The sequence below is a fragment of the Ahaetulla prasina genome, chromosome 12 (assembly GCF_028640845.1).
Source record: "Ahaetulla prasina isolate Xishuangbanna chromosome 12, ASM2864084v1, whole genome shotgun sequence".
Classification (NCBI taxonomy): Eukaryota; Metazoa; Chordata; class Lepidosauria; order Squamata; family Colubridae; genus Ahaetulla; species Ahaetulla prasina.
In genome coordinates, this window is record NC_080550.1 from 21,167,058 (window position 1) to 21,190,513 (window position 23,456).

Below are 23,456 nucleotides of genomic sequence, written 5' to 3' on the forward strand. Positions count from 1 at the left end.
GCACGTACTGTATCTGTCCCAGGGGCCATAGTTTGGGGACCCCTGATTTAGTGCAATATCAAAAATGCAAATAATTTTTCTGTGGACCACCAAAATTTTCTTGTGGACCACCAGTTGGTGACCACTGATTTAGATCATTCTAAATAAATGGAAAACATCCTGATCTATTAGTTGCAAGGCATTTTTATTTCTGCAGGTTAAATACGTTTTCAGTGTCCAGGAGACAGTAGAAAAGGTACTTCTTCTATCGACCTCCTAGTGTCTGAATAACCACTTCACCAGTTCTAACCCTCTGCTCAAGTCTCCCTCAACCTCCGGTGCATCTCCTTTGCATGCTGGTGGCTCTTGGCTCGGTTGGCTTCATACTGGAAGGAAAGGAAATGAATCACAAATAAGCCATGGCACCACATTTGAAATGCAGCAAGCTTTCCTCATCATGCAGGAAAGAAAGACACGTGACTTGAAAGAAATCGTATACATGAACTGGCAAAACATAAGCAAGCAAAGAAAGATAAAAAATTTACACTTCGGTTATTATTTGATTTCCGCGATTCATTGTTTCACTCAGTTGAGGTCACTCTAAGCATCAAAAAAAAAACAGGCAATAAATTTGCTCCTTTCCAAAGCCTCCTTTGCTCCCCTAATGGTAGCACTTAGACTTATATACCGCTTCTCAGCCCTCTCTAAGCGGTTTACAGAGTCAACCTATTGCCCCCAACAATCTGGGTCCTCATTTTACCGACCTCGGAAGGATGGAAGGCTGAGTCAACCTGGAGCCGGTCAGGATTGAACTGCTGGCTGTGGGCAGAGTTAGCTGCAATAGTGCATTCTAAAAGAAAGGAAGGAAGGAAGGAAGGAAGGAAGGAAGGAAGGAAGGAAGGAAGGAAGGAAGGAAGGAAGGAAGGAAGGAAAATAGCATTTAAACATATACTGCTTCATAGTGCTTTACAGCCCTCTCTAAGCGGTTTACAGAGTCAGCCTATTGCCCCCAACAATCTGGGTCGACATTTTACCGACCTCGGAAGGTTGGAAGGCTGAGTCAACCTTGAGCCTGGTGAGATTTGAATTGCCAAACTGCAGGCAGCTGGCAGTCAGCAGGAGTAGCCTACAGTACTGCATTCTAACCACTGTGCCACTGTGGGTCTTCATGTGTAATGAATTCGTATGTTTTTAAACCAGAAGAACTAGGACTCTTCACTGCAAACTGAAGTATGCCAGATAAAATGCCAGAGGCAAAAACAGGAAACGTTTAAAGCTACCAGGTTACTAAAAATCATACCCAACTAATATTTGTAGAACCAAAATGTAACAGCAGGGTGAGAGGTTATCTCATTGTAGTCTTAGGCACAGGTGGCCCACAAATCCTCTCCCTAAATGATCCAAATTTTGGAAAAGGGGGGAAATGATTACAGGTAGTTCTCACTGTATGACAGTAATGGAGCCTGCCCATCATGGTCATAAATTGTGAGAGTTATAAATCAGGCCACCCACGTTACCAACCTGATTTTGCAATCTTTTTGCAGTGGCTGTTAAGTAAATGCTGCAATTGTAAGTCACCCCCAAGAAGTCTCTTAGAAGTCTAAACCATTGCTAAGTGACTGGTCATAAGTCAAGGACTGCCTTTATACATATGGGACAGAGTTCTAGTACCTATAACGAACAAATTAATTACATTTATATAAGTTGGCATTTATTGGAAAGTAAATAAATTGGAAAGGAGAGGTGTTGCGGTCCACCAGCAGCCTACGGAGCTGGCAACGGAGTCGGACAGCGATGAGGCTGAGGTGGGGCCAGGGTCATCGGGGAGTGAGGTGAGGACTCCAGAGCCTCCAGAGACTGATAGTAGTGAGGCAGAGGAACAGGAGGAGCCTGTTCCTAACGCACACATGAGGAGAACTGCCAGAAGGCAAAAGCAGCTCAAGCAAAGAGGACGACTTGGGAGTAGGGCCAAGAGATGATTGGCCCCTCCCATAAGGCTTAAAACAGACCAGCAACGGCGTTTGGGCTTTGCTGGAAAATAACGCTGGTAGCTTCGTCTTCTAGCATTTATTTTGTATCAGTGTCTTCTGAACGTTTGCCAAGAAAGGCCTTTGGCAGTTTGCCTAATTGGACCAAGGTCTGCAATAGGACTGAGGAATTTGTGTTGGGAGGAATTTGCTTTAATTTAGTTGAACTATGCTGAGAATGAAATAATTCTCAGGTGTTCAAATAAAGTTTTCTTGTTTTTTCACTGACTGGGTTTCCTACTACCTACCTGAGCCTGGGTCACAACAAGAGGAAACCACTTAAACATGACCCAGTCAGGTGCTGCAGCTGCCAAAAAAGCCACTGCAGTCCTGGGATGCATCAAGATCACGAAAAGTGATGGTGCACGATAGTGGACGAAAAATGCACTAGTGCACTTTCTAATGCACTAGTGAGGCCACTCATGGAATATTGTGTGTAGTGTGCAGAAAAGAGCAACAAAAACGACACAGAGGCTGGTAGCTAAATCGTATGATGAACAATTGAGGGAGCTAAGTATGCCTAGTGTATTGAAGAGGGGAAAATAGATGAAAGGCTTGTCAGTCATGTCCAAGGATGCTCATCCCTATTTCTTGGCCAAGGGAGCCAGCTTGTCTGAAGACAATTATCCATGGTCCTGTGGCCAGCATGGCTCTACGCCAAAGGTGCACGGAACGCTGTTACCTTCCCATCAAAGTGGTACCTATTTATCTGCTTGCATTTGCATGCTTTTGAATTGTTAAGTAGCCAGGAGCTAAGGCAAGGAATGGGAGCTCACCCCATAGCTCCAAGCTCGGGTCTCAAACCCAGGCTCTTCAACAGGATCCCTATTCCTACTGGATACCAACTGCAAAACAATAGCATCTAGAGGTCTGAGAGATCTGACCGACATCAGCTCAGTTGTCTGATACAAACTACAGGTCTATACTGCTGCTGTGCCAAATAATTACACAAGTTGCTTCATTTGGGTGACAACATCACAATGCCTATGATAACACCTGGCCCTCAGCAGATACACTTGTCAACTTGTCAACTGACAAGTTGACAAGATTATCAATATCCCTGTTCCCAAATTTTTAATAGTACCTTACCTCTTTCCTTAGGCATTTCCTCATTTCTCTGTCAATATCATTGCAATGGCCAAAAAATTTCAAGAAGGAATGCTGGAAGGGAAAAGAAAAACAATCACTTTGATATTGTTAAAAAGAAAAAAAAATCCAAAAAAGTATTCTAGAATTTCCAGTGTTACTACTCCCTATGCCAACGGGGTACTTTTTAAAGTCTTCAGTTATCAACCAACAAGAGAAGCAACATCCAACATTAAATTATTTACAACATATGTATTTTTTTCTTGCAAGAAAATAATAGCAATTGCTAAATTAAAAGGTCAATTGTTTCATCCTATTGTCTACAATGGTGGAATGTTGTTTTGTTATATGTTGAATTTTCGCTTTGGTGACATCAGCTGTCAAAGCTTATTCTTGAGCTGCTAAACTAAAGCCTTCAATTTCTTTCTTTAATATGCTTGATCTTAACCAGCTTCATGTGGGGTTTTTACTGGCTTTCCCTTCCATATCCTTCATGTATTTTATTATTATTATTTATTATAGTATTATTACTATACAGTATTATATTTTATTATAGTATTATTACTATACAGTATTATATTTTATTATACTTGTTGTTGTTAGTTGCGAAGTCGTGTCCGACCCATCGTGATCCCATGGACAACGTTCCTCCAGGATTTCCTATCCTCTACCATCCTCTGGAGTCCATTTAAGCTCACACCTACTTTTATTATTTATTTATTTATTATAGTATTATTACTATATTATACTTTATTGTAGTATTATTACTATATTACATTTTATTACAGTACGTGGAGGATGGGGAGTCTGGTGTGCTTTGGTCCATGGAGTTGCAAAGACTTGGACATGAGTTAGCGACTGAACAAAATTATAGTATAGTATACAGTATTACTACTACTACTACTATCACCACTGTTAATTTTATTATAGTATTTACTACTCCTAAAATTATTAGCCACCTCATTCCAAAAGATTCTGGGCAACTTACAAATTCCAATACACAATTAAAAAATCAAAACGTAGAACAGCCTGGGCAAAATCAAAATTACCAGGGCTCCATTCACCTTCAACACTGCCCTTCAAATCTGACTCTTGGCACGGATCTAATAATTAGCTGCATAATTTCCTTTCAGTACACCTGTAACTACCTGGAAGGGCCACGTGAAACTTGCAAATATGCTGCTTTTAGATGGAGGTGAATTCCTGCTGGAGCGCAAGTGATTCTCAGGTGATACTGAGCTGGAAATAGATGTACTCCAGATAAGCTGGAGAAACTATCCAATGCATGACAAATAAAAAATAGACATTATTCTTTTGGAAGACATACTGTCAGCGGTGGGATTCAGCACCACTTCGGGAGAACCGGTTGTTAACTTTCTGGAGTTTGGTGAACTGGTTGTTGGAAGAAATCATTAGGGCAGAGAACCGGTTGTTAAATTATTTGAATCCCACCACTGCATACTGGTCATTTTTAAGTCAAACAAAAAGTCGAGTTGGTTTTATCAGATTTGGGGAAAATAAAAGAACTGCAATTTATTTGCAAGTGGTAAACATTGCAAAGTACAGAGAAAATGCGACTCCTGTTCTACAGCGTAAAGACCCTTTTCCTCGCATTGTAATTTAAAATATGGCTGAGAAAGATGTTTAATCGAGGATCTACAACTGCACAAATAATTCCAGAGGCTCAGGAAGGATTTTGGGTTTTTTTGAATATTGCCTATCCACCCTCAAGTCAAAGGACCTTTAACTAAAGAGCCATTTTTAGCCAATACAATAGAGGAATTTGCTTTTTTAAAAAAAAAAAAATCTCAGTGAGAATTTGGGAGTTTCTGAAGTTCTGTTTGAATCCTTTGTTTGGTCCAGAAGACAGAAGTCATTGAAAAGACAGGAAGCGGTTGGCAATTCTATTGCCTTGTCTGAATAGGCTAACATTTATGCATGCATTTTCACAATGGAAGACACAATTCGTGGAAACAAAAGTTTTCGTTGGTTTCAACCAGCCCTAAAAAACCACTGGTACCAAGAACATAAAAGCCCGAGCAAAGCATTCCTGTTGAGAATGGGAAGTGTACAGAGGATAAAAAGTTTTTTTTTTTTTACGAAGGGAAAGACAAAGAAAAAATATTTTCCTACTCTCTTCTCCCTTGACCCTTCAAAAAATATTTTCACAAGTGCTGTGGGAGGTAGATTACATGTCATATTTCAAGCATACGCTCCTTTTTCAAAAGCCCAGTTCTGGGCGTATGTTAAGATAATGGAATGCTACGAGTCTTACTAGACCAGCCATTCCTCAAAAACTGATCCCAAATATGGTTAGAAAAAAATTGCCTTTGGTTCTTCTAATGCTGCCAGTGGAGAGGAAAGTAGCGGAAGAATTTCTACAGCAATCGGAAGAAATGTTAGGGGCTGGATCTGCCTTTCCACCCCGTGGAAACAAAGGACTCTTAAGACTCTACGCTCACTTCCGTTACGAAACGGAATCAAAGACTTCAAGGACTTCACAAGGGTGCCTCACCTCATGTGACTTCCTGGTAAACGTCTGGGGCAAATCTTGTTTATAAGCAACAATAAAAAGTCACACTGTTCAACTTCTATAAAGAAGTTGCAACAGGGGGAAGCTCTTTTTGTAAATTATGGAACGCAATTTACGTACAAAGGAATACAAATTTACAAAGGGAGCAATCTCTTTTTAATCACATTCACCTTTTTTTTCAGGAAACCCTAAGTAATAATAACTCTGTCTTCGTGTTTGTCTGTTGGTCTCTCGTCTGTCTGTCTGTCTCTTTATCTATCTATCTATCTATCTATCTATCTATCTATCTATCTATCTATCTATCTATCTATCTATCTATCCATCCAGCCAGCCAGCCAGCCAGCCATCTCTTATATCTCTCTCTATCTAGCAAGCTAGCTCTCTCTCTCTCTCTCTTTCTATCCATCTATCTATTTATCTATCTGTCCATCTATCTCTTATATCTAGCTCTCTATCTAGCAAGCTAGCTCTATCCCTCTATCTATATCTATCTCTCTATCTCTCTATTTCTATCTATCTATCCATCCATCCATCCATCCCTCCCTTATATCTATCTCTATCTACCTACCTACCTATCTACCTATTTCTTTCTATCTATCCATCCATCCATCTCTTATATCTATCTCTCTATCTAGCAAGCTAGCTCTATCTCTCTATCTCTATCTATCTATCTATCTATCTATCTATCTATCTATCTATCTATCTATCTATCTATCTATCATCTATCTATCCATCTATCTATTTATCTGTCCATCTATCTCTTATATCTAGCTCTCTGTCTATCTAGCAAGCTAGTTCGATCTATATCTATCTCTCTATTTCTATCTATTTATCCATTCATCCATCCATCCATCCATCTCTTATATCTATCTATCTAGCAAGCTAGCTCTCTCTCTCTCTCTCTTTCTATCTATCTCCCTATCTATCTATTTCTTTCTATCTATCCATCCATCCATCTCTTATATCTATCTCTCTATCTAGCAAGCTAGCTCTATCTATCTCTCTATATCTATCTATCTATCTATCTATCTATCTATCTATCTATCTATCTATCTATCTATTATCTATCTACTATCCATCTATCTATTTATCTGTCCATCTATCACTTATATCTAGCTCTCTGTCTATCTAGCAAGCTAGCTCTATTCCTCTATCTCTATCTCTATCTATCTATCTCTCTATTTCTATCTATCTATCCATCCATCCATCTCTTATATCTATCTCTCTATCTAGCAAGCTAGCTCTATCTCTCTATCTCTATCTATCTATCTATCTATCTATCTATCTATCTATCTATCTATCTATCTATCTATCTATCTATCTATTTATCTGTCCATCTATCACTTATATCTAGCTCTCTGTCTATCTAGCAAGCTAGCTCTCTCTCTCTCTCTCTTTCTATCCATCTATCTATTTATCTATCTGTCCATCTATCTCTTATATCTAGCTCTCTATCTAGCAAGCTAGCTCTATCCCTCTATCTATATCTATCTCTCTATCTCTCTATTTCTATCTATCTATCCATCCATCCATCCATCCCTCCCTTATATCTATCTCTATCTACCTACCTACCTATCTACCTATTTCTTTCTATCTATCCATCCATCCATCTCTTATATCTATCTCTCTATCTAGCAAGCTAGCTCTATCTCTCTATCTCTATCTATCTATCTATCTATCTATCTATCTATCTATCTATCTATCTATCTATCTATCATCTATCTATCCATCTATCTATTTATCTGTCCATCTATCTCTTATATCTAGCTCTCTGTCTATCTAGCAAGCTAGTTCGATCTATATCTATCTCTCTATTTCTATCTATTTATCCATTCATCCATCCATCCATCCATCTCTTATATCTATCTATCTAGCAAGCTAGCTCTCTCTCTCTCTCTCTTTCTATCTATCTCCCTATCTATCTATTTCTTTCTATCTATCCATCCATCCATCTCTTATATCTATCTCTCTATCTAGCAAGCTAGCTCTATCTATCTCTCTATATCTATCTATCTATCTATCTATCTATCTATCTATCTATCTATCTATCTATCATCTATCTACTATCCATCTATCTATTTATCTGTCCATCTATCACTTATATCTAGCTCTCTGTCTATCTAGCAAGCTAGCTCTATTCCTCTATCTCTATCTCTATCTATCTATCTCTCTATTTCTATCTATCTATCCATCCATCCATCTCTTATATCTATCTCTCTATCTAGCAAGCTAGCTCTATCTCTCTATCTCTATCTATCTATCTATCTATCTATCTATCTATCTATCTATCTATCTATTTATCTGTCCATCTATCACTTATATCTAGCTCTCTGTCTATCTAGCAAGCTAGCTCTCTCTCTCTCTTTCTATCCATCTATCTATTTATCTATCTGTCCATCTATCTCTTATATCTAGCTCTCTATCTAGCAAGCTAGCTCTATCCTCTATCTATATCTATCTATCTCTATCTATCTCTATCTATCCATCCATCCATCCATCCCTCCCTTATATCTATCTCTATCTACCTACCTACCTACCTACCTATTTCTTTCTATCTATCCATCCATCCATCTCTTATATCTATCTCTCTATCTAGCAAGCTAGCTCTATCTCTCTATCTCTATCTATCTATCTATCTATCTATCTATCTATCTATCTATCTATCATCTATCTATCCATCTATCTATTTATCTGTCCATCTATCTCTTATATCTAGCTCTCTGTCTATCTAGCAAGCTAGTTCGATCTATATCTATCTCTCTATTTCTATCTATTTATCCATTCATCCATCCATCCATCCATCTCTTATATCTATCTATCTAGCAAGCTAGCTCTCTCTCTCTCTCTCTTTCTATCTATCTCCCTATCTATCTATTTCTTTCTATCTATCCATCCATCCATCTCTTATATCTATCTCTCTATCTAGCAAGCTAGCTCTATCTATCTCTCTATATCTATCTATCTATCTATCTATCTATCTATCTATCTATCTATCTATCTATCTATCATCTATCTACTATCCATCTATCTATTTATCTGTCCATCTATCACTTATATCTAGCTCTCTGTCTATCTAGCAAGCTAGCTCTATTCCTCTATCTCTATCTCTATCTATCTATCTCTCTATTTCTATCTATCTATCCATCCATCCATCTCTTATATCTATCTCTCTATCTAGCAAGCTAGCTCTATCTCTCTATCTCTATCTATCTATCTATCTATCTATCTATCTATCTATCTATCTATCATCTATCTATCTATTTATCTGTCCATCTATCTCTTATATCTAGCTCTCTGTCTATCTAGCAAGCTAGTTCGATCTATATCTATCTCTCTATTTCTATCTATCTATCCATCCATCCATCCATCCATCCATCTCTTATATCTATCTCTCTATCTAGCAAGCTAGCTCTATCTATATCTATCTATCTATCTATCTATCTCTATCTATCTATCTATCTATCTATCCATCTATCTATTTATCTGTCCATCTATCACTTATATCTAGCTCTCTGTCTATCTAGCAAGCTAGCTCTATTCCTCTATCTCTATCTCTATCTCTCTATCTCTCTATTTCTATCTATCTATCCATCCATCCATCTCTTATATCTATCTCTCTATCTAGCAAGCTAGCTCTATCTCTCTCTCTCTCTATCTATCTATCTACCTATCTATCTATTTCTTTCTTTCTATCTATCCATCCATCCATCTCTTATATCTATCTCTCTATCTAACAAGCTAGCTCTATCTATCTCTCTATATCTATCATCTATCTATCCATCCATCCATCCATCCATCCATCCATCCATCTCTTATATCTAACTCTCTGTCTATTTAGAAGCTAACTCTATCTATCTATCAATCTATTAATCTATCTATCTACCTAGCTACCTATCTACCTACCTACCTACCTACCCACCAACATCCATAGCATATGAGTTGGAATGAATAATGTTAATATATTGTTGCCAGTGTGATATCACAGGCAGTCATTCTCTCTTTAACCAAACTGTTTTGTGTCCTTCTAACAAGCCAAAATACTATGTAATGAGGACCAATGTAAACCACTATCCTGGTTAGGTATAATTATGGCTAATATTGTACTTGTTGTACTTAGTCTCTGAATGCACGAAAGGATTGTGGCTGTGCATGAATATTAATTCATAGAAAGGTTCTCTCAGAATCAGGGACAGGCAAAGATGTTCCCACAGATGAAATCCTCCCAAGCTGGGGGGGGAAGGGGTGAGAAAGCTCTTAATTATTGACCAAGGCGTAATTAAGAAGACAGAAGAAGCATCTCATTGCTCAAAGAGAAAAGCTGCAATCAATGAGACTTGAAAGTGAGACAATGGCTTCAACAAGCATGTGAAAACAAATCTTTAGTGACAACTTTACCATATTTGAAAATTTGGATTAACAGGCAGAAAAGAAAAGGAAGACAATACTCTCATCGTTTGGAAATCTCTAAGGAGCTACAAGGGCATAAGAGTCATGCTACTAGGACTCAAGACTGAAAAAAATACTACTTCCCAATTCTCTCTATCTTAATTTTTAATTCTCTCTTAACTAAGGTTGAAGCAATGTTCAACTATCTAAACCAGGGGTCTCCAACTTAAAGTTGCCAAGGTTGGAGACCCATGATCTAAATCAGGGGTAGTCAACCTTTTTATACCTACCGCCCACTTTTGTATCTCTGTTAGTAGTAAAATTTTCTAACCACCCACCGGTTCCACAGTAATGCGCCGTGTATTGTCATTTGTGCATGCCTCTCACGTATCATGGATTGGGTTTTGGGGGGGGGGCGCCGGCTACCAGCTCTGCTTGTCTGTTACAGCTGGGTGGTGTGAGGGGAGATGCGCGAGCTATTCTGGGATGAGGCTCTTTTATTTGCGATTGCACTATAGCACCATTTGGGTTCACTTGCGTAACGTGAACTAAACTTATGCGCGGGCGATACAAATAGCATATTTTCAAAAATTCAAATTGTCATGGGGAATTTTATGAAAACCTAATGAAAATGTTTTTAAATAATGCTATGAATTTTTTAAAAAAAATTAATTAAATTAAAAAAAAGAAAAGTGTTTCAGTATCGGACAAAACCCCTACCGCTCACCATGAAAGCTGGAACGCCCACTAGTGGGCGGTAGAGAACAGGTTGACTACCACTGATCTAAACCATGGCTATCCAACCTTTTGGCTTGCCTGGGCCCCACTGAGTGAAAACAAATTGCCTTGGGCCACATATAAAATATATACTTAATGTACATAAACTATAAGCTTCCTTTATTCTTTAAATATTTTTATTTGTATACAGTATAAAGGTAATAAAAATATTAAATATTTAGTATCTTTATACCATGGGGCTGCAGTAGTAGCTGTCCAGAGTTGCATGCAGCCTCTGAGCTATGGGTTGGACACATCTAATCTAAACTCTGTATTGGCTGGGGATACAAAGAAGGGGAGACTGTATCATTAAAAAGTATTTTACTTTTCTTTTTTGCTGTTTTTAAACTTTAAATTTATCCATGGGCTGTCAGACTCCTGAACGCAAAATAACATCATAACTACGTAGTTATGCACAGAATTTAAGGGAAAATTTTTATAAGATGTTTTATAGATGGCACTTAGATCCCAAAAAATTATCATGTATGTATCCTAATATCCAAGCGAAATGTTGGAGGTGTGATTGTGATGATGCTACATATTTTCATATTTGGTGGACTTGCAAGAAAATTAAGGTCTTTTGGATAAGAATTTGGTGGATTATTCAAAATGTACTGAAGAAGAAGATAAAGTTCCTGCCACAATTTTTCCTTTTGGGAATTATAACGGATTGTACAGGGATTGAGACTAAATTGATTCTGAATTTAATAACAGCAGCAAGACTGTTGATTGGACAATACTGGAAGAAAGAAGAGATACCTACAATAGAAGAATGGATATTGAAAGTTATTAATTTGGCTGAGATGGCTAAAATCTCAGCGTTTTTAAAAGACAATACGCAGGAAAGATATCAGATTAAGATATCAGATTAAGAAATATCAGATTGCCTTTGAATAATTAGAAAGTTATTTTATGTAATGGGGAGGGGGTTGGGAGATGAAAAGCTTTGGATGTGGTTATTTGGATTGGAAGGGAAAATTTTATTCTATGTTTGGTTTATGTATAACAATACCTTGTGATTGACCCGGGAAGCCGGGGGGGGGGAGGGGGGAAGGGGTTTTTTTTTGTTTTGTTTTTTGGGAGGGAGGGGGAAAAAAGGGGGAAAAATGTTTTTGTTTTTTAAAACTCTTTCAATAAAAAAAAAAAAATAACTACGTAGTACAAGGGACTTGCACAGCTGGGCGCAATGTGTAACATGTTCACACTGGTGCAATAGGACTGGGTGTTTTGTTAATATGATTTATTGGGTTAGGGATTTTCTGTCTTCACTCTGAGTTGTATTGTGTTGGGGGAGGGGTTGCACTGAGGGAGCTCCACCAATTTCATTCTACATATGTTGTGCAGTGACAATAAAGGTTATTATTATTAAATTAGGTTTTTTTATTTTGCTCTTTTTTCCTACTTTGTATTTCAGTATTTTAATATAATGTATTTCAATATTTAATATAATTCCTCAGTCAAAAAAGAGGAACCAACTTCTTCCCTGGTCCAACACCTTAAAGCCACAGGATACAATATTGACTTTAAAAAGACCAGAACTATCGCCAAAACTGAACACTTTAACAACAGAATAATCAGAGAAGCCATCGAGATAGAAAAATGCCCACACAGCATGAACAAACGAGATGATACCTCCCGCCTACCAGCCATTTGGAAACCCGCCCTTATTGACAAATGAGTCCCTAACACGAGGAATGACACCAGACCCACACTCACGAGGTCCACACAGGATGTCACCACCACACATCCACCCAGAAAGCAGACCCAAACCCACACTGATCAGGAAGCACGACCAAGGACCAGAAGCCAGACCGCAGCTGCAACATTAGCCATTTCAAACCCCTCCAATCCATATACAGCAGACAGACACCCACTATGAAGATGTAGCACGACCACAAACACGAAGCCAAACAACAGCAATGCAGCTCACCAGCTCAAATCCCCCTGCAACTCAGACTAATCTGAGCACAACCAAGCCCCCACCAACACAGGACACACCCCCAGCCAATCAGAGCACAAAAAAAACCCCATCCAATCAGAGCACAGCCAAGCTCCCACCCAATCAGTTCAAACCCCCACTAGCAGTTAAAAAGGAAGAAACAGCTGCAATCACACATTGCTTCCAGAAGCACGAAGCTGAAGCCTGAAGATGACGAATGAGACTTCGCCGAAACGTCGCCAAGACACTTCCAATTTTACGCGGGAGAAAACCCGAATAACCAAAGACCTATACATATATATATATATATTTGTTTTCTGAGGTTTTCGCGGGTGTTTGTATGTAGATCTTCAGGTGCTTCTGGGAGCACGAAGCTGAAGCCTGAAGATGACGAATGAGACTTTGTCAAAACGTCGCCAAGACACTTCCAATTTTACATGGGAGAAAACCCGAATAACCAAAGACCTACATATATATATATGGTAATATAATCCTGGCCATAAACTGTTTCAACTCCTACCATCAAAAGGACGCTGTAGAGCACTGCACAACAGAACAACTAGACACAAGAACAGTTTTTTCCCGAAGGCCATCACTCTGCTAAACAAATAATTCCTTCAACACTGTCAAACTATTTACTAAGTCTGAACTACTATTAATCTTCTCATCGTTTTCATCACCAATCTCTTTCCATTTATGACTGTATGACTGTAACTTTTTGTTGCTATCATTAAGGGTTAAATTGCAACCTATGACCATTATTTGTGTTGTAAATGTTGTACCTTTGATGAAGGTATTTTTTTCTTTTTCTTTCTTTTATGTACACTGAGAGCATATGCAACAAGACAAATTTCTTGTGTGTCCAATCACACCTGGCCAATAAAATTCTATTCTATTCTATTCTATTCTATTCTATTCTATTCTATTCTATTCTATTCTATTCTATTCTATTCTATTCTATTCTAATATAATGTATGGGGAAGGAAGGAAGGGAGGGAGGGAGGGAGGAAGCAAGCAAGCAAGCAAGCAGAAGCAGTATTTAAATTTGAGAAGAAAAACTAAAAGCAGATATAACCGTCTCTAAACACAGGCAGTGTGTTCCACAAACACACAGACACACATATACACGTAAAGGTTATAATTCTTTTATAATCCACACCAGACAGGATTGAGAATAAAAGTTTTAAATTACTGAAAGGCTTTTTTTCCCCCCTCCCTTTCAGAAGAAAGATTTCTCAATGTTCCAGTCCAAGAACAATTTTGGCCATGCCCCTTAAGGGAAATAGAAACAGTTTTGTGTCTCCTCCTGCAATGCCAGTTTTTATATGACATTGAATTAATAACTCCTGACTCATAACCAGCCAAAGATCGGACAAGGGGCTCACTTGTTTCCTCTTAGCCGGCAGCTCAGCAAAGATTTCTTGAAGAGTTGTCAAATTTCTTGTGATGATTATGGCGGGAAGACAATTAATTGTTTAGCAATCATTTCTTTTTCCTCAAAACATTTATAATAAGAATCTGATCATCTATCTGTGCCCCGGCGCTTTTTCTGGTTTAATCTTTTTTTTTTTTTAATAGCTTCAGAAACTTCCTCTATTGTTACAGGTCCATTCACAATCTCTCTCTGCTCTCGATAAATTGTGTTTATTTAGATCTTCATCTATTTTCTCCACAGAGGTATCACTTGCTTTATACAAATTAGAATAAGATGATGAAAACGATTTTTCATGGCCACACTATCCATTACTACTGTGTCTCATAGTCTAGAAAAAAATTATTTTTTCTCCCTTTTGTCATTTATATGCCAAACATTTCCCTGGCTTCTTTGCAACCTCACAGAGGTTATCTGTTAACATAGATAACTGTTGTAAAAGCTTAATTTGGTAAGCAATATTTATCTTCCCTGGGAATTCCTTTAACACTTCCATTTTTCCTGTGTATTATCCACGATAGCTTGCTGTTTCTCTTGCCTCTTTTTAAAATCATTATTATGCTCTTTGAAATAACCTCTGATAAAAGCTTTACAGATAATCCTCGACTTGCAACAGTTCATTTTATTTATTTTATTTATTAATTAAATTTCTATACCGCCCTTCTCCCGAAGGACTCAGGGCGGTGTACAGCCTTATTTAAAACACATAAATACACAATATAAATCCCAGATTTAAAATGCATTTAAAACGAAATATTTAACAGGCCTAATTAACTAAAACTGTCATAGACCAATATAAAACCCTTAAAATTTAAAATTATAAATAAATACATTAAAATTAAGTTAAAATTAAGTTAAAACACTTAGGCTAGTCCCGCCCGATTGAATAATAGAGTCTTCAGTTCCCGCTTGAAGGTTCAGAGGTCGGGGAGTTGGCGTAGCCCTGGAGGTAACTCGTTCCACAGGGTCGGTGCTGCCACAGAGTGACATTTAGTGACTGTTCAAAGTTACAACAGCACTGAAAAATGTGACTGATGTCCATTTTTCACACTTCACACCACTGTGGCATCCCGGTGGTCATGTGATCAAAATTCAGACACTTGGCATGACTCATATTTATGATTGTTGCAATGTCCCGGGATCATGTGATCACCCTTTGAGACCGTCTGACAGGCAAAGTCAACGGGGAAGCCAGATTAACTTAACAACCGTGTTACTAATGTAACAACTACAATGATTCGCTTAACAACTGTGGCAAGAAAGGTGGCAAAATGGGGCAAAACTTACTTAACCAATGTCTCACTTTAACAACAGAAATTTTGGGCTCAGTTGTGGCCATAAGACGATGACTACCCATACTTTTACATCCCAAACCATTCTTAAATCAGTAGCTTTTTTCCCCCCCACAAAATAAATCTTTTAATTTCTTTTTCCAGTCCTCTATTACTACTTCAAAGACATAGTAAACAGCCATCACAACCAGTTACTGACAATCCAAGAACCCAGTGTGAATATAATCAGGCCCTTAAATGGAAGCCGTCATGTCTGACGGGAGCGCATTCTGGGCTTTAAATAAGCGCTACCTAAACAAATACCAGTTGCAATGTATGGCTGTGAAGGTTGGACCATAAGAAAGGCTGAGCGCCAAAGAATTGAGGCCTTTGAACTCTGGTGCTGGAGAAGACTCCTGCGAGTCCCTTGGACTGCAAGGCGAACAAACAAGACAGTTCTAGAGGAGATCAACACTGACTGCTCTTTAGAAGGCCAGATCCTGAAGAGGAAACTCAAATACTTTGGCCACCTAATGAGAAAGAAGAACTCACTGGAGAAGAGCCTAATGCTGGGAAAAATTGAGGGCAAAAGAAGAACAGGTCGACAGAGAACGAGGTGGCTGGATGGAGTCACTGAAGCAGTAGGCATGAGTTTAAATGGACTCCAGAGGATGGTAGAGGACAGGAAGGCCTGGAGGAACGTTGTCCATAGGGTCGCGATGGGTTGGATACAACTTCACAACTAACAACAACAAAACAAACCCTTCTTTTAACAGGCTTTAATTTTTCTGCACAGGGTTTCGAAAGGCAACCCCAAATTTGTACAATGGAAAAGTGGCGGGGGGGGGAGAGGGAGGTTTCCTTTTTGAGCCATGGTGGGGCAGTGGTTAGAATGCAGTACTTCAGGCTACTTCTGTTGATTGCTGGCTGCCTGTAATTTGGCAATTCGGATCTCACCAGGTTCAAGGTTGACTCAGCTTTCCATCCTTCCGAGGTAGGTAAAATGAGGATCCAGATTGTTGGGGGCAATAGGCTGACTCTGTAAATCACTTATAGAGTGCTGTAAAACGCTGTGAAGCGGTATATAAGTCTAAGTGCTATTGCTATTTTTATTTACTTTATTTATTTGCATCCCACCTTTATTATTTTTAGAAACAACTCAAGGTGGCGAACATATCCAACATACCTTCCTCTTCCTATTTTTCCCACAACAACTGAGGTGAGTTAGGCTGAGCCACTGGGCTGTCATGGTTGAGGTGAGACTAGAACTTGCTGCCTCCTAGGGATTAGCTGAAAATGACCCAGCAAACTTTCATGGCTAAGGCAGGACTAGAACTCACCGCCTCCTGCTTTCTAGCCCGGTGCCTTAACCACTAGACCAGCCCTGATTTTATAGACCTACTTATGCCCTCCGCCCACATTCATTTTAGAACGGTGTACATTTTCCTTGCACAAGGAAACCAAGTTAGCACCTAGACCCGTGATGGCGAACCTATGGCGTGTGTGTCCAAAGGGGCACGCGAAGTCATGTCGCCCGATACTCACAGCCTTGTCTATTTATCTTCTGGGTTTCGGGCGCACATGCGTGCACGATGATCAGCTGTCCTTCGTGCATGCCGAAAACTGGTGTGTGAAAGTGTGCCGGCCAGCGGATCGTTGGGTGCGCATGCACGCTAGAACCCAGAAGTTAGGCTTTTCTGGAGCGCGGCCGTGACGAGCATGCGCGCAACGTTTCTCCGCGACCATCACTGACCTAGGCATTCTGGTTTGTAATACAGGCAATGTGTAAAAAAAAAACACCACTTTGTTGTAAAGATATTCCTAGTAACATTCTGTGTGCTCTTGAGGGAGTAAGGGACAGGCAGAACTCTTTAGGAAAAATTATCTCTACTATGATATTACCAACAAGAGTCAGTCTTGTCTAAGAACAGGATCACAAGATAAGCCTCTTATCGGTGGAGATATCGCAGCATCCTCTTGAAGTCTTACCTCCTTGTGGCACTTTTGAAGTTGACGGATGATAACATTACACTCTTCAGTATGTAGGTGAGGTGACAGGTTCGGATGCATCACGAGTTAGGAACCGCTCATCCAAAAGGAAAAAAACAAAACAAAACATAGATTCTTCCTCCTGTCAATATTGTGATATAAATAATGCTTAACATCATGCTGTCTTATTCTGAACACGTTTGTTGAGAAAGAGCAATGTTATTGGAACCAAGACAGGACTGTAAAATAGTGGATGTCAAACTTGATTTCACTGAGGGCCCCATCAGGGTTGCGTTTGAACTTGGGGGGCCGGGGTGGGCATGGCCAGCTCAACATCACTCGTGTCAGGGGTGCCTGTGGAGGCCCGAGCGCTCTGCCAGCGAAAACGGGTTCCCGAGCTCCATTTTCGGCTGCAGCAGCCTCTTGCAACCCTCTGCCAGCAAAAACTGAGTTTGGGAATGCTGCCCATGGCCCTCGCAAACTCCGTTTTCAGCTGCAATGACTTCCTGCATCCCTCTGCCAGCGAAAATGGAGCTTGGGAGGGCCACTCACAGCCCTCTGGACCTCCGTTTTCGCTGGCAGAGGCACCACGGGTCGGTTCTTTGCTGTTTCCAGGGAGGCCTCAAGGGCCAAATCTAAGCACCTTGTGGGCCGGATCTGGCCCCCCAGGCCTTGAGTTTGACACCCCTGCTGTAAAGCATTTCTGCATGCAGTTGATCTGGACCCAACTGCATGTTCTACCAGCTTCCTGCCGTATGAAGGGTGCTCCTCAAGTTGATTCCAAAGCAGTGAAAAAAGTGGCCTATGAGCATTCAGGAAATAGAGACAGGTTTTCAAATGGGATTGATTTAAAGGGTGACCTAATCCAGCCAACCTTCTGGAAAGTCTCAAAAATTTGCTGAAACATCAGCTCTTCCTGGAGAAGTTCCAGCCAGAATTAACCACTATAGCAGTGGTCTCCAACCTTGGCAACTTGAAGTCCACAAGTCTTCAAGTTGCCAAGGTTGGAGACCCCTGCACTATAGTATACTGTATGGCAGGATCTGTCCAAGGTCCTGATAGTCTTCTTTTAAAGACCACATAACAAAGCCCTGCCCTTCCAATAAGTTTCTGTATTGTAGACTGTGTCCCTTGAGATATTTGAACCACCTAGTACAGAATACAGCTACAAAAGCCCACATCATGAGATTGGGGAACCTGTGTCCTCAGGGCCAGATTTGCTTGTAATCTTAGAAGCTTAAAGAGTTCCATAAAGAAAAGACTCCAAGTCTAGCTTGATAAACATGACAACAGTCTTCCAATATTTAAGGATCTACCACAAAAAAGAAGGGATCAACCTGTTTTCCAAAGCACCTGAAGGCAGAACAAGTAGCAATGGATGGAAACTAATCAAGGAGAGATCCAACCTAGAACTTCCCTGAGAGTGAGAATAATTAATTCCCCCCCAACTTGGCAGTAATATATGAATTTTTGAGGGGGGAAAATAGCTTGTTTCGACTGAGTGGGCTCTGTGACTATGAAATGCAGATAAAACAAATCAACTGAACCCATTATAGCTAAAAGTATGTTTTCTAATGGTCTTTGAGAAGCTGGTTTAAGTATTAGTTCTTTATGCAGGGATGTAAAGTTACTTATAGATTCCAGTGATTGTTTTAAGTGACATAGGCCATTCAGATGGCTGAAGTTCTATATGTGAACATAAACTAGGTTGTGGTGTGCGATTGTATTAATTTCTTCCTGCGCTATTTTACTATTTTGTATTACAGCTAGTTACCAGCTCATAAAAACTAAAATTGATAGTGTTGTTATTCCACGTTGCAAGCTTTGTTCTCCCTCATTACAGTTTTAAATAAGGAAATGATGCCTTGATTTACACTCAACCACTGAGCTGCTCTATTTCCCAGTGCCAGGTTCCATTGTCATGCCTGCTTGAAAGGAGAACAAAAAGTTGAAGGAACAAAACCGTCTTGTAAAAAGAAAACACAGATTATGTGTTTATGTTATGTATGGTTGTGTTGTGTTGTTGTAATAAAATCAATAAAAAATTTTAAAAAAAGAGAGAACAAAAAGTCAGCCTTGGAAAACTGACTTAAACTGATGATAGCCAACAACAGAGGGTTTCAAGATACTCTCCGCTTCCTTTCTCCCCGAACACTGATGTTGAACCAACCTAATGCAGGATGACCTTAAACAGCAATCATATCATTGTAGGGCTGAGCCATGCTTTGGATTCAGTTCCAAGCTGATGCTTTGCAGCCCGCAAGGGTGTGTGTGTGTGTGAATGTAACTCCTGTCTACAATGTACTTGAAAGCGGGTCCCACTTGCATTCTTAAATGGCAGCTGGATGCAGCCCAGAGCATTCATTTACAAATGGGCCCCCTGCCTGAAATAGAAAGCAAATCTTAGCTGGGATAATAGCATCCTGAATTGGGAGGGGTGGGAGCGGAGAACTGAGCTTAACTCCTAGTGATGACATACATATATCCGTTTGATTTTCTTGCCAACAGTACGGAAGAGGATTGCCATTACAGTCTTCTGATTTTTATTTTTATTTTTTTACTTCCAGTCTAGTCTGTGGCCTTGAAATTCTCTGATAATTTCCTGTCCATGCCCGGTTCTGTTTAGCTTTGAAGCCGAAAGGTTCTGCTGTCCATTAGGAGCAGCTTTGGGAAAATAGGAAGAGCAGTTCCCAACATGTCTGCTAAATCTATGGATTATGGCTGTTAAAATTATAGCACCTGCAGACATTGGGAGACATTGGGAGCATTCAAGCTGCTTTTGAACCAACTGGCAAGAGTCTTCCATCTGCTTTTAAGGCTGAGGAAATCATTTACCCCAGCAAAAGAAGTTCCTGTGAGCAAGAAAAAAGTTATAGCCATTCTCTGGGGAGAAAATTATTTCTGTGCATATTCATTTTTTTCTTATTGTCATCACACCTGGCCTGGAAGTTTATTCACCGTGGCTGAGCATTCCACTAACAAATTAATATACAAATAGCCACAAGGTGGCGAGGCAGCAAGCAGAACAGATTATCTACTGCCCTTTTCTTCTAAGTATTAGTATGTAAACCGTGTAAGAATAATAATTCTGTTTGAATAAGAAGCTTAAAATGCCAGTTGTCCTGTTTTATGCATAAATGCATTTTTGCCAGGATCCCTTACAAAGTGGTATCATATTAAGAAGTTTATGTTCAGTTATAGCATAAGGCTATTTATGACCTAAATTATGTGACAAAAATGACATTTTCACGGATGCTTCCCTACAGCATGCTGCACTGAGTAATCAGGCTTTTTTTTTCTGGGATATATGATTCCTTCAAGCTTTATTAGTAGTAAGCATCTTAGAGAAAAATGTCTTTCTAATTCACAATGGAAATATAACAAAGCGTTAATATGATTCAAATGATGCATGAAATCTTTCTCTGCATTTGGACAAACAGAGAATGAAAATAGAAAAAGTACGGAGTGCTTTTCCTTCAATTTATTTGGTGGTTAACACTACTTTTAGGATTCAATATTTCTGCTACAAAGTTGTATATTAATAATGGAAGAAATCTACTCAGAAATTTGAAATCTAAAGCTGCTTTTCTTAAGTTGTTAATTAAGAAGTGAGGAAATGGTGCTGCTTTAGGAATCTAACGTGGAAAGCCAAATTATCCTATTCCCAGACTTTTTAATTGTAGTAGTGGCTCTTCACAATATGGTCAGGCTCTTTCTAAAATCTACGGACTGCAGGACCGAGTTCAGAATTAGCTATAAGCAAAGCATGTAGGGGTCCTCTCTACCAAAAACTGTCTACTATTGACCTCACTCCATTCCTAAGAGGACTATAAGGGGCGTGCATAAGAGTACAAAAGTGCCTACCGTTCCTGTCCTATTGTTCTCTTCATTATAATATTATATGCATACTTTTACTTATACTTCTACTTATATATACTTTTCTCTCATGATGAGTTATTTTTATGTTGATGATTGTATATACTGTTGTGACAAAAATAAATAAAAAAAATGGCCAGTTGCTTAGTGACCCTTCAAATTACAATGGACACCAAAAGGTATCACCCCAATGGTCATTATGTCGCATTTCAAGTGCTTGGCAACTGGCTCTCCTTTACAGCCAGTTACAGCATTCTATTTTTACGTGACAACATTCCAGCAAAAACACCACAGAAATGCACTGATTCGTTTAACACCATGGCATTCCGCCACCAAAAAAGATTGTAAAATTGGGTCACTCATCATAGCTTATGATGGAAAATCTGGGCTCCATTACCATCACTAGTCAAGGACCAACTGTATATGTTATGAAAAACGGTTTCTCCTTCTGAGTAAATTTGAATAGGATTGCTATTACAAATCCGTCCGTGTTGGTGAATGACAAGCAAATTTAAAGTTCCTTCATCCCAACTTTATTCTCAGTTTAACATCTGCTGCCTGCCTGAAAGATACATTACATTATTAATATTACTAAAACAGATGAATATAATGACCAGCATGCTTTGTTCTGCAATTTTATATACAGTATCTTCAGTTGATTGATTTAGATTTCCACCTTTCATTTCAAGGGTGCCTCCTACAGTATCACAATACACTACACTTAAATGTCAAAACAATTGTTCTACTAATTCAGCTTTCAAAATATACAATGATCAACATAGCTTATGAATGGGTCCAAATCTCAGAGAACAGACGACTGCTTTTAAACTCATTTACACTCAATAGATTATTAAGAATCTGTGTTGTTAGGCTTGTGCCTGAATTTACAACCTTTTTGTTGTTAAGTGAATCAGAAGAGATCAGAATGACAGAGTTGGAAGGGACCTTGGAGGTCTTCTAGTCCAACCCCCTGCTCAGGCAGGAAATCCTATACCATTTCAGAAAAAAAAATGGTTGTCCAATCTCTTCTTAAAAATTTCCAGTGTTGGAGCATCCACAACTTCTGGAGGCAAGTCATTCCACTGGTTAATTGTTCTAGCTGTCAGGAAACTTCTCCTTAGTTCTAGGTTGCTTCTCTCTTTTAAATTTTAGAGTCTGGCTTTCAAAGTCTGTCTAAGCATCTGACATCCAGATACGATTGTCTGAAAATACAACAAAATACCCAGGACAGAGGAAGGGAAAATAATATCTTACTTAAGAGAAGAAAACCCACAAAGGCTACACTTATTTAAAATTTTACCTCCTGGTATTATTTAATACTGGTGGCTGCATGTAATCAGGTCCACCAAGGCTCAATGACAAATATGTCCAATTACCCAATTTTATCCATGTATTAATAGATTAATCACTAAAAACAAGAAAATCAGTAGTATCTAAATCCAGTTAGCACTTGACTGCATTGTTTCTCTTTTAGGAATGACTGTGATCCTTTAAAACAGCATTAATTTAAAAGAAATATCATTATCTTCCTGGGAGGCCATTCTCTCTATACAAAACTTTTCTTTTTCACTTTAATCAATGCAGGTATAAAGGGATCTTCAACTTTTTTCTGTTAAACTCTACATCCCCTAATATATATACATTGAGGATAAGCAACCTGATGCTCTCCAGGAATCCAGGACTACAAATCCCCAAATTCCTAGCTTGATTATGACTGGGGATGATGGGTGTCATAATGCAAAACTCTGGAGGAACAAGAGAAATTTTTAGAACATTTATTCAAATAGATTCGACGCACAAACATATAATTTGGTTGTATAACTTCATTTTATATGAAGTTTTATATATAGATATAAAACATTACTATTTTTCTTCCCCCTCACATTTATATCACTGTATAAATCAATACTATTTTTCCTCTCCCTCACATTTATCTCCCTCAATTGAACTTAAACTCCGGCTTTTCACCTCTAGTTAACAACTAGTAAAAAATTCCCTCACGCTGAAAGTTAAAATATCTTACCAGGAAGTGCATAACCCGGAAGCGAACCTTCACCCATCCGGAAGTTATTCTTGGTTAACCTTTCGTCACGTGCCGAGGTTCTCACTCCCCTCCCCGCCCCAAATCGGGCGCAAGCAGAACGGCGGAGGCAGAGGCTTC

The 23,456-nt window shown here is 39.1% G+C and overlaps 1 protein-coding gene across 2 annotated transcripts; it reads right to left on the bottom strand.

Moving 5' to 3' along the window:
• Positions 1–165: 165 nt before the first annotated feature.
• On the bottom strand, positions 166–23,450 carry CMC2 (C-X9-C motif containing 2). Of its 2 annotated transcripts, none has more exons than XM_058155061.1 (4): positions 23,319–23,450; positions 17,420–17,561; positions 3,096–3,167; positions 166–365 (listed from the first exon to the last, which is right to left on the bottom strand). In XM_058155061.1, the coding sequence occupies exons 2-4, from the start codon at positions 17,498–17,500 to the stop codon at positions 297–299; spliced, it is 222 nt and encodes a 73-aa protein (XP_058011044.1). In that variant the 5' UTR covers positions 17,501–17,561; positions 23,319–23,450; the 3' UTR covers positions 166–296. The 2 variants fall into 2 exon arrangements, with proteins under 2 accessions (XP_058011044.1, XP_058011045.1); XM_058155062.1 differs by having other exon boundaries at positions 17,420–17,521; positions 23,319–23,344.
• Positions 23,451–23,456: the final 6 nt, after the last annotated feature.